The 11,466-nt window shown below is 46.0% G+C and overlaps 1 protein-coding gene across 1 annotated transcript; it reads right to left on the bottom strand.

Moving 5' to 3' along the window:
• Window positions 1–7,746: 7,746 nt before the first annotated feature.
• Garin3 (golgi associated RAB2 interactor family member 3) lies at window positions 7,747–11,041 on the bottom strand. The gene is made up of 2 exons (XM_021177400.2): window positions 10,340–11,041; window positions 7,747–9,153 (listed from the first exon to the last, which is right to left on the bottom strand). Exons 1-2 carry the CDS (start codon window positions 10,961–10,963, stop codon window positions 7,852–7,854), a joined length of 1,926 nt encoding a protein of 641 aa, XP_021033059.1. The 5' UTR covers window positions 10,964–11,041; the 3' UTR covers window positions 7,747–7,851.
• Between the last annotated feature and the right edge of the window lie 425 nt (window positions 11,042–11,466).

Genomic DNA, 11,466 nt, shown 5'->3' on the forward strand with positions numbered 1-11,466 from the left:
AACAGGTCCAGGCTGCTGTGCAGGCTGCTCTACCACTTGGACCATATGACCCAGCAGACCCGATGGTACTTGAGGTGTCTGTGGCTGATAGAGATGCTGTTTGGAGCCTCTGGCAGGCCCCTGTAGGTGAATCACAGAAAAGACCTTTGGGATTTTGGAGCAAAGCTCTACCATCATCTGCAGACAACTATTCTCCCTTTGAAAAACAGCTCTTGGCCTGCTATTGGGCCTTAGTGGAAACTGAACGTTTGACAATAGGACACCAAGTTACTATGCGAACTGAATTACCCATTATGAGCTGGGTACTATCAGACCCTGCAAGTCATAAAGTGGGACGCGCACAGCAGCAGTCTATTATCAAATGGAAGTGGTATATACGTGATCGGGCCAGAGCAGGTCCTGAAGGCACAAGCAAGTTACATGAAGAAGTTGCTCAAATGCCTATGGTTTCTACTCCTGTTACAATGCCATCTGCTGCCAAGCATGCGCCTATAGCCTCATGGGGTGTTCCCTATGATCAACTGACCGAAGAGGAAAAGACTAGGGCCTGGTTTACTGATGGCTCTGCACGTTATGCAGGCACCACCCAGAAGTGGACAGCTGCAGCATTACAACCCCTTTCTGGGACAACTCTGAAAGACACAGGTGAAGGGAAATCTTCACAGTGGGCAGAACTTCGGGCAGTACACATGGTATTACAGTTTGTTTGCAAGAAGAAATGGCCAGATGTACGATTATTCACTGACTCATGGGCTGTAGCCAATGGATTGGCTGGATGGTCAGGGACTTGGAAAGATCACAATTGGAAAATTGGTGAAAAAGACATCTGGGGAAGAAGTATGTGGATAGATCTCTCCAAATGGGCAAAGGATGTGAAGATATTTGTGTCCCATGTAAATGCTCACCAAAAGGTGACTTCAGCCGAGGAGGAGTTCAATAATCAAGTGGATAAGATGACCCGTTCTGTGGACAGTCAGCCTCTCTCCCCAGCCATCCCTGTCATTGCTCAATGGGCACATGAACAAAGTGGCCATGGTGGTCGAGATGGAGGTTATGCTTGGGCTCAGCAACACGGGCTTCCACTCACCAAGGCTGACCTGGCTACAGCTGCTGCTGATTGCCAGATCTGCCAACAGCAGAAACCAACACTGAGCTCCAGATATGGCACCATTCCTCGAGGTGACCAGCCAGCAACCTGGTGGCAGGTTGACAACATTGGACCACTTCCTTCATGGAAAGGACAGCGTTTTGTTCTTACTGGAGTAGATACTTATTCTGGTTATGGATTTGCCTTTCCTGCACGTAATGCCTCTGCTAAAACCACCATTCACGGACTGACAGAATGCCTTATCTATCGTCATGGTATTCCACACAGTATTGCTTCTGACCAAGGAACTCATTTCACAGCCAGAGAAGTACGACAGTGGGCCCACGATCATGGAATTCACTGGTCTTACCACATTCCCCATCATCCTGAAGCAGCTGGCCTGATAGAAAGATGGAATGGCCTTTTGAAGACGCAGTTACAGCGCCAATTAGGTGGTAACAGCTTGGAAGGCTGGGGTAGAGTTCTTCAGAAGGCAGTATATGCTTTGAATCAGCGCTCTATATATGGTACAGTTTCACCCATAGCCAGGATTCATGGGTCCAGGAATCAAGGGGTGGAAAAGGGAATAGTTCCACTTACTATCACTCCTAATGACCCTCTAGGAAAATTTTTGCTTCCTGTCCCCATAACTCTAGGTTCTGCTGGCTTAGAAGTTTTAGCTCCAGAGAGGGGAGTGCTCCTACCAGGAGCTACAACAAACATTCCATTGAATTGGAAGCTCAGACTTCCCCCTGGTCATTTTGGGCTTCTAATGCCCTTAAACCAACAGGCTAAAAAAGGAATAACCGTGTTAGGAGGAGTGATAGATCCAGATTACCATGGGGAAATTGGATTACCTCTTCACAATGGAGGTAAGCAAGATTATGTCTGGAGTGTAGGAGATCCCTTAGGGCGTCTCCTAGTACTACCATGTCCTGTGATTAAAGTCAATGGGAAACTACAACAGCCTAATCCAAGCAGGATGACAAAGGACGCAGACCCATCATGAATGAAGGTATGGGTCAATCCTCCAGGAAAAGAGCCAAGACCTGCTGAGGTGCTGGCCGAAGGTGAAGGAAATACAGAATGGGTAGTAGAGGAAGGTAGTTATAAATACCAATTAAGGCCACGTAACCAGTTGCAAAAAAGAGGATTATAAAGTAATATGAATGCCCCATTGTAAATTTACAAATGTGTTTGCGATTGTACGAGGGATAGTTATATCATGTTAGGTGTATTCACAACCTTGTTATTGTTTCATGTGAACATGAGATATTACTTGTGTCAAGTTGACAAGGGGTGGATTGTAGTGGCTATTCCTGGTTGTCAACTTGACTTATTTGGAATGAACTACAATCCAGAATTGGAAGGCTCACCAGTGACCCTTATCTGGAGGCTTGGAGATCCTTATCTGGATCTTGGTATGGAGATCTTGAGCCATAGTGGCTATGGATTCAAGAAGATTAAATCTCCGAGTTTAAGGAGATTTAATCTGGGCTACACCTTCTGCTGGAGACAATATAAGGACATTGGAAGAAGGGAGTCTAGCTCTTGCTCCTGTGCCTGCTTGCTGTGTGAGACTGAGTAACTGCTAGATCCTTGGACTTCCATTCACAGCTGCGACTGAACCATTGTTGGGAATTGGGCTGCCGACTGTAAGTCATCAATAAATTCTTTTACTATATAGAGACTACCCATAAGTTCTGTGACTCTAGAGAACCCTGACTAATACACTGTCCAAAGAAAGGACACAATTACAGGTTAGGACAACTTGATTCTGCCGAGACAGAGTAGGCTAGTCCTTAATAGTCTTGTGAAAGAAAGATGAAATTTCAAGACCTGTAAGTCATATAAAGTACTCAGAAATTGCTGGTTATTTGTGAGCCTAGAGGCTGCCTGGGGTTGAGAAAAAAGAAAAACAAACCTGGATATGCCCCGTAGTTAAAACATTCCTGGGAACAGCTTGACCTTAAAGATAAAGAGGAATGTAAAGATATAACAGGGCTATCTGAACTGAGTCAACAACTCACAGAACTCTGACACCCTGCATGTACATGTAATTTTTCTGCTGATGTTTGAATAAGCCAATAGTGTGTTGCTATGCTGAAGTCCACACCCCTAAGCCCCTTACCCCATAAAACCCCTAGCTTTCGAGCCTCGTGGCCGACATCCGTTATCTCCTGTGTGGGATGCATGTTGGTCCGGAGCTCTGTCATTAAACGACCTCATGTAATTACATCAAGATGGTCCTTCGTGATTTTTTGGGTGCACGCCAAATCGAAAATTGAGTGGGGGTTTCCCCACTAGGTCTATCACTTGTTTCTCTAAGTCTGTCAGATGACCTTGGCCAGAAGGCTGAAGACCAGTGCTCTAACATGTTGAAGTAAGGGACTGTCCAAGTGATCAGTGGTCTCTATGGATTAGCTAAGTTTTGGAAGCCGTTTTAGGCTTTCTATATATTTTCAGTTAATATCAGCATTCTTGGATTTCTGATAGGGTTGAAAAACTACATAGTCTCCTAGCCAACCCAGGCTTTTTACTTTGAGAGGAACAATTTTGAGAGGATGGCTTTCAGATGGCATTCAATCTAGAGCCAAGACAGCCAGATGTAGAATTTTAAGTCTTTTAAGTAAGGATAGGTGACAGAGGTTCTGTTTAATTAACAACGATGATGGACTGGGTGTTAGGCCTCTTGTACTTTATAAATTACAAAATAATAATAGTTATGTTCAATTATATCAGAGATAAAATAGTCTTTTAATTGGACAGAAAGGGGGAAATGTAGTGGATAGCCCTGGGGCTAATTATATTTGAAGTTAATTCCGTTCTCCTGTGAGTGGTTGCGAACAGGAATGAGTCAGCACTCAGGTGATTTCCTGTAAACCTGCTTCCCACCTTAATTTGTAAAATAAAGGAAAGCTGATGATTGGGCAGATAAAAGGGAAGGTGGGGGTGGAAGGTGAGGGGGAGAGAGGAAGGAGAAAATGGAAGAGGGAGAGGACGCAGAGGAGGAGGAAGAAGAAGAAAAGTGGAGCAGAAGCACATGGCCTGGAGAAACTAAGGGTTCTCATAAGCTGTGAAAGAAGGATGTGTAGTGATAGATCTGCCCAGTGTAGGGGCACAGCATGTAATCATATTAACTGTGTTGTGTTTTCATTGCCGGGGCATATTTGGGAGATTTACCGCAATAATTTATGTTCATACCCATAGACCTGGGCTGCTCTCAGCCTTGGCCAGAGGAGCTTCTTCATGCCATGGGCAGTAGGCAACGAAGAAATGCCCAACTAATGAATGTGCTCAGAATAAGAGTCTGAGTGCTCAGCCCCAGATGGGGCACACCTACCATATACCTCACCACAAATGCTCAGGGAATACTGAGCACGAAGAGGCACGACCGTAAGAGCTGGAGGATGGGGACGAGGGTGGAATGCTGGCTTCCAGGCCTGATGTGGTTATTGCATTTGTAACCCCGCAGCAGCTGTGGTTCTCAGCACACGGTCAAGTCACACACTCAGGGCTGAGGTGGAGTGAATGTTCTCCAGGCTGAGGAGCTGCTGGCCGTGAGAGCTGCTTGGAGAAGGGGAATTGTTCCTTTCGGAGGATTACACCATTTGTTACAGAATGACTGCTCTTTTATAGGCTCTGAGGCGTGAGCGACAGGAGAGATGTGGTGGTTTGAATGGGAATGGCCCCCAAAGGCTCATGTTTGAATACTTGGTCTCAGACTGGTGGAGCTATTTGGGTAGGATTAGGAAGTGTGGCCTTGTTGGAGAAGGTGTGTCACCTGGTAGGAGCATTCCATGTACCAATGGATGGCCCTACACCCTTGCAAATGTGAGCAGTACTAACTAAACTTACTAGATTATTAAAAAAAAAAAAAAAAAAAAAGTTGAGAAGGTGACTTGTTGGGAAAGATATGGGGAGAGTTGAAGGAGAAAATGGGTGATAGATGTTATATTTTATTATGTGCATGTAGGAAATTCTCAAGAGAAAAGAAAAATTAAAACCTTTTAAAAATGTTCTTTGGAGCCCCACCCAAGGGCCACAAAGCCAGGCGAGCAGAGCAAGCCTGAGCCAACCCCTACATCTCATGCCATGTGACCCAGGCAAGTGGAGCATGCCCGAGACAACCCTCATTAAGTACCACATGGTACAGGCAGGGCATAGCACTCCTGAGACCACTCCAGACACCCAGGGGCCCTGGGCACCTCTAAGATGAGCAAGGAAGTGGGGGGGGGGAATGGAAGAGAAAGAGAAGCAGAATACATGTAGCCCTGCAGCTGAAAGTTTGTTATCACCAAAGGCCAAGGGGATATGGCTGGTCTGAGCTGCTGCTGCCTGGAGCTGGGTTGATGTCTGAGGGCTATGCAGAACTGGCCCCACCTATCGCCAGTCATATGGCAGCATGGGGTCACTGGAATGATGCCCCCCCACCCTGTTCCTCACTCCCTTCCCTTGCTACCCCTGAAGCAGGCTAGAGAGCTGGCCCCACCCCTCACCAGCTACAGTACTTCAGAGAGTGGACTCTGCATTCCAACTGGGCAGCACAGCCCTGGTGGCAAGGGCAGAGCAGGAGAGCTGGCCTTCCACTTTTGGTCAGCTAGCTGGGCAGTGCTGGAGAGTTCACCCTGGTAGTGTGGGTGTGGGAGAGCTAATGGGCTGACCAGCTCAGGTCCAGATTCAGGGCTCTGAGTTGGCCTGCCCCAATATCTACCCCATGGATAAACTGCTGGAGTGTGTGAACATTCAGGCTGCAGGATCTCTATGACACAGGGCAACAACAGGATATCTGAGAGAAGTCCTGGTGAGGATTCACTGTTGATAGTGTAGCAGAAGCCAGAGGCCTCGAACCAAACCAAGGACTCCTTGCAATGAACATTTGCAAGTCAAGATGTGTGAACAAAGGGGTATACTGTGGGACACACTGTGATACACTGCAGCTTCCACAGTGAGATGTTTTTTGGTTGGGTTGGGGTTTGGTTTTTTTGTTTGTTTTGTTTTGTTTTTGACATTTATTTATTTATTTTATCTTGACAAGAAGGATGCAAGAGTAGAGGGTAGAATGGAGAGATAAGCAGGACTGGGGTACAGGATGTGAAATTCACAAAGAACCAATAAAAAGTTCTTTGGAATACATTTAATCATATTGTTTATCAGAGAGTAAAGCAAATTGGCATATGAATGAGATACATGTTAATTTTTTCATAGAAATTAAATATTAGGTCTGGAAAGATGGCACAGTGACTAAGCGTGTCCTGCTTATGCAGAGGACCTACGTTTAGACCCCAACACTCATGTTGGGTATCTCCCAACTGTCTGAAGCTTCGGCTCCATGAGGAGCCTCTAGTCCCTAGGACACCTGCACACACACACACACACACACACACACACACACACGATTTAAAATAATGAAAACAAATCTCTAAAAAGTCAAATCTTGACTGAACATGTGATACTTCAAGAAAGAACATCTTCGGGGCTGGTGAGATGGCTCAGTGGTTATGAGCGCCGACTGCTCTTCCGAAGGTCCCAAGTTCAAAACCCAGCAACCACATGGTAGCTCACAACCATCCATAACAAAATCTGATGCCCTCTTTTGGAGTATCTGAGGACAGCTACAGTGTACTTACATATAATAAATAAATAAATCTTTAAAAAAAAAAAAGAAAGAACATTTTCAACATTTTTCAGACTTGAATCAAAGTATAGCTTTGATTTAATAATTATCATTGCTCAGATTGACACTTGGCCTAGGTAAATACTACAAAATGACAGAAATAAGTTCAGAGCTTTTTCAGAAAGTATGAGGAATTTGTCCGTCCCTGATCTCAAGGCAACATGAATTTATCAATATTTTATGACTCTCTTATCAGCAACTCAAGTAGCACTTTTCCAAGCCAAGCATGTTCACAGAATACATTTCAACAATATTTATATAGTAAAGGGGGGTAGAAAACACATGTTTTTGTTTTCTATAATTAAACCTTTTTTTAAAATGAGAGCAGAGAACTTGTAAAAAGCACTGCAGCCCCTAGCTGGCAGTAGCCTTTACGCTGGTCTTTCAGTCAGACACCTTTCATTGGTGAATACTGTGACTCATGCCCAATGAGAGGTGTGTTGTGAGCTGTTCTGCAAAGTTATCTCAGATTCATTCATTTTGATTTTGCTTTGTTTTTACAAATTCAGAAAGCTTTAACTGCCAGATTTTTGTTGTTGTTGTCGTTGTCGTCGTTGTCATTGTTGTTTGTCTGTTTGCTATTCTACATTCAGGACTTGCCCCTGCAGTTTAAGAATCATTGATCTAGATCATAGACTCCCCTATGCCAATTGCACAATAAGGCCACAGCATCTTCTTGCCCTGTATCCCCTCAAATATGGACAAGACTCACTTTTCCCATTCTTGAATGACCATTTGGGAAGGAAGGGAGAATGGGTACACAGTTCCCCCAGTGACCCATGACCTCCCCTTAGGGAACCAAAGACAGAAGGGGCTAAAAAAATAAATAAATAAAACGCTCTTGCGCCAGCATTAGCTTGTCAGGACCTGCAGTGGGAGGGCTTACCTCACTGGAGCAGTTAATGTCACAGAAGCTATTGTGATGTCACTGAAGGTACGTGACACAGAAATGTGAACAGAAGACAATTCTTTTGGAGTTACGTAACCTTTATTATTGAAAGTGCCTTTATGGAAGCAAGCTGGACTTGGCTCCCTGCTGCTCCTCTGAACCCTGGTCTCTGGGGCTGCTTTCTGCTCTGCATCTTATTTAAATGGATTTGGTTTCAAGGATGATCTTCTCCATTGTCTCAGAGATTACGGTATCATTGAACTCTAAATCCTTGCTTTTCTCCATCACAGCCTCTATGTCCTGCTTCTTCTCTACCAACTTCGTCACGATGTCTACCCCTCCTCTATCACATGAGGTGTCCCCTGCTTTTGGAGTAGGCCTTATTAGGAAACTCCTGAAAAATGATGTAATCTTAGTAGCTCTCTTACTCACAGACCCCATGCCAGCTGGTGATCGGTTCTTCCTGGTTTTGTGACCAGTCCTGGACTCACTTTTGTGAGAGGAGCTGTGTCTCTTGCCCCTTAATCTGCCATGCCCTTTCCCTTTGTCCTCTCTCGTTTTTCCAGATACAGACCGGAAGGAAGGTGCTTTCCGGCTCTTGTCCTTGGAACCATGGCGACTCGTGCCTGTCCTGCGGTGGTGGGAACTTTTCCTGCTACTCGTTCTGTCCTTTTCTCGTCGCTCTCTCTTTTCCTTTTTTGTTTCAGAGCTAGTTTGGGAAACCTTCTGGCTCCCATCCCTTTCACACATGTAGCCTTCACTCTGCAAGGTTGACACGAGGGGAGCTTCAGGTTTCTTTTCAGCAGGCCCCTTGGTCTTGATGCTGCCTGCAAATGCTACGTTCAGGCCGGTGTCTGGGGAGCCACTAGCATCACCCCCTGCAGGAGGGGACTCCGAAATAGAATTGGCAGCTCCTGCCAAGGCCACGTCTACACTTTCTAAGGTAATGTTTGCAACAAGTGCCATGGCCTTGCTGGATTCACCTCCTACTTGATCTTTGGCAGCTGATCCTACCATGGCTGCGGCTACCTGGCCTGAACCTGGAGGCTTGGTTGTTGCTGCTGCCAGGCTTATGACACCTGAAGTCGGACTTGTAGCTGTCTCCGCTTTTGTCATACCTGCCGAGGGGGCTGTTACTGCTGCAGCCATGGGGCCACCTGCTGCCCTTGCTGCCCCTGCTGTCCCTGCTGCTGTTCCTGCTGTCTCTGCTGCTGTCCCTGCTGTTGCTCCTGCCATCCCTGCTGTTACCCCTGCCGTCCCTGCTGTTGCCCCTGCCGTCCCTGTTGTTGCCCCTGCCGTCCCTGCTGTTGCCCCTGCCGTCCCTGCTGCTGCCCCTGCCACCCCTGCCGCCCTTGCTTTGGCAGATACTGGAGTAACAGCAGCTGCAGCAGCCGGTTGTGTCCTCTCTCCTCCTGCAAATGCAGCAGAAGTGGCTTCTGACAGAGTTGGAGATGATTGAGGCCTAGAATTCTGATCCCCTTCTCCACGGATCTCTGAGACCTGTGCCAAGAGGAGAAGAAACAGTAAGATAGAGGTGATCGGCCAGAGTGCCCAGTTCCTCTCTCATTCTGGGGCTCAAACCCAGGGGCTTCTTACTGAAACCATATCTGAATTCCCATGACAAGATCCCTCCCACTGCACCGCAGTCAACAGCCACTTAGACTCAACTGTCCAATTCTAGGGCAAAAGGAAACGCTGTTGCAGAATGTATTTTCCATATTTGTGTTTGTCCTTGCAGGACACATTTCTACAGATGGATTGTTGGCTCAAGGGGATACACTTGATATCTTGATGGCCTTAAAACTAGTTGTCCATGTACATACATGGGGATTGTGCTTATTGAAACATGCTCGCGCGTGCGCGCGCGCGCGCGCACACACACACACACACACACACACACACATACACACGCATGTGCACGCGTGCGTGGTACAGGATAGTAGATCCTGGCTCAAGGGAAGGAACCAAAAATGTGTTCTACACTAAAAAGCTGATTTTAGAAATAGATTAGTGGCTACCAGGTCCTGGACAGGCTACTGGGGAGCAGGAACATAGAGAATATAACTAATAGATAAGAGGAATAGCTCCCTATGTCTGTATTCTATGAATGTCTATGATTGACAGTCATTAATCTTATTTATCTAAATAACAAGAGGATTTTGAATATTCCCAGCACAAGGAAACGACCGATATATGGGGTGATAAACGTAACCAATCACCCAAATTTGATCATTACATATTAGATACCAGTATCAATGTCACACTATACCACATTAATATATATGTAATTAATATATGTTAATCAAAATTAAAAATTATTTTGGTTAGCTGTGGTGGCACCTGCCAGCAACCTCAACATTTGAGAGGCTAAGTCAGGAGGATGGCTAACCCAAAGCCAGTCTCAGCTACATAGTGAGTTGAGTTCCAGGCCGGGCTGGAACACATCTTGAGAACTTGCTTCCAAAAGAAGAAAACATATATCTGATATATATATATATATATATATATATATATATATATATATATATACCTATATATATATATGTATATGGTATATATATATATATATACCATAACAATTGTAATACATTTCCCAGGTGGGCCAAAGACAGTCCTAACCTCTCTGTGGGACCCGCTGAGATGCTCCCCAAAGCTCCCCACACTGTTTGAATCTTTTGAAACTTACAAGTGTACTTTTGGTGTCAACGCTTGTCTCACCAGTGGGAAGCGTTGAGTTACTGATGCAATTGGTCATTGGTGGCCTCAGGAGATAGACAAGCTTTTCCCAATAACAAAAGAGGTCTTCTCGTGCATCAGAAGAGGGACACAGCTGCAGGTAAAAAGTTCGGCCTGTGGCAAGCTTCAGGCGCAGCTGTTGTTTCTCGTGATCATGAACAGAGATCTTGACAAACTTCAAAGGAAGCAGCCTGGTGAGCTCTAAAGTCTTTGAAGGCTTGCAACCTTTCCCCTTGATGATTCGGGCTCGTCTGGCATGTTCTTCACAAACTTTAGCTGGTCGGGCCAGCAACATGACATCAGGCAGTGGAAGGACTGGGCTGGTAGATGCGATGCACACAGTCACCATTCGGACGCGGTTGTGAACATCAATCACCTCTCCTCTTTTGCTAATCTGGATAAAGTCGCTCTCAAACATTGGTGCATACTTGAAAATATCATACTCTCCTCCCTTGTACAGCTGTCGTTGTAGGTTTCCCATGGAGGTGTTGAACACGCCCATGGATCGGTAACTGTGGGCAGTGTAATAAGGCAGCAAACATTCACTGCTCATGGTTCTCTTCATCCCAGGCATCTCGGCCAGCCACAAATCGTGTTCCCAAGAAAGGGAGGGAGTGAAGGCAATTGCCCATCTCCCAGCAAGGTTTCTGCCCACATGTCCTCACACCTGCACAGTTATCCTCTGCCGTCCTTTGTGACCTGTCACCAGCACACACCCCTTTGTCCTGCCCTTTAAGCAATCACCCCTCAAATCAGACCAACACCCTCCTCCATACCCCAGCCATACCACCAGCAGTCAGAATATAGATGCGGGTGTGCTGGGCAGTTTAAAAATCAGACTGTTGGAATGCCTAAGTTATAAGCCATTTCGCTTTTGTCAGCATCCAAGTCAGGAGTCTTCAGTTCCATCGTTAGTCTTATTACAGGTGCTTTCTCCAGGACTGTCCTCGCTTCACCTGAATGACCTCCTGAGGACAGAATCCTCGTGGTGGGGTGTGGTTTGTTAGTGGTAGCCCTCCATCTGGATTCTCCCTCACCAAGGCCTCAATGTGTAACAGCACAGTCAGGGCAGGCTCT

Source organism: Mus caroli, unplaced genomic scaffold (genome assembly GCF_978045245.1).
Source record: "Mus caroli unplaced genomic scaffold, Mus_caroli_1 scaffold_13, whole genome shotgun sequence".
Lineage (NCBI taxonomy): Eukaryota > Metazoa > Chordata > Mammalia > Rodentia > Muridae > Mus > Mus caroli.

Bases quoted from the DNA above. Each gene is read 5' to 3' on its own strand.
- Garin3 (XM_021177400.2), bottom strand. From the start codon at position 10,963: ATGCCTGGGATGAAGAGAACCATGAGCAGTGAATGTTTGCTGCCTTAT. The intron at 9,154-10,339 runs GTAAGTTTCAAA...CTCTTGGCACAG, and splicing joins TTGACACCAAAAGTACACTT to GTCTCAGAGATCCGTGGAGA.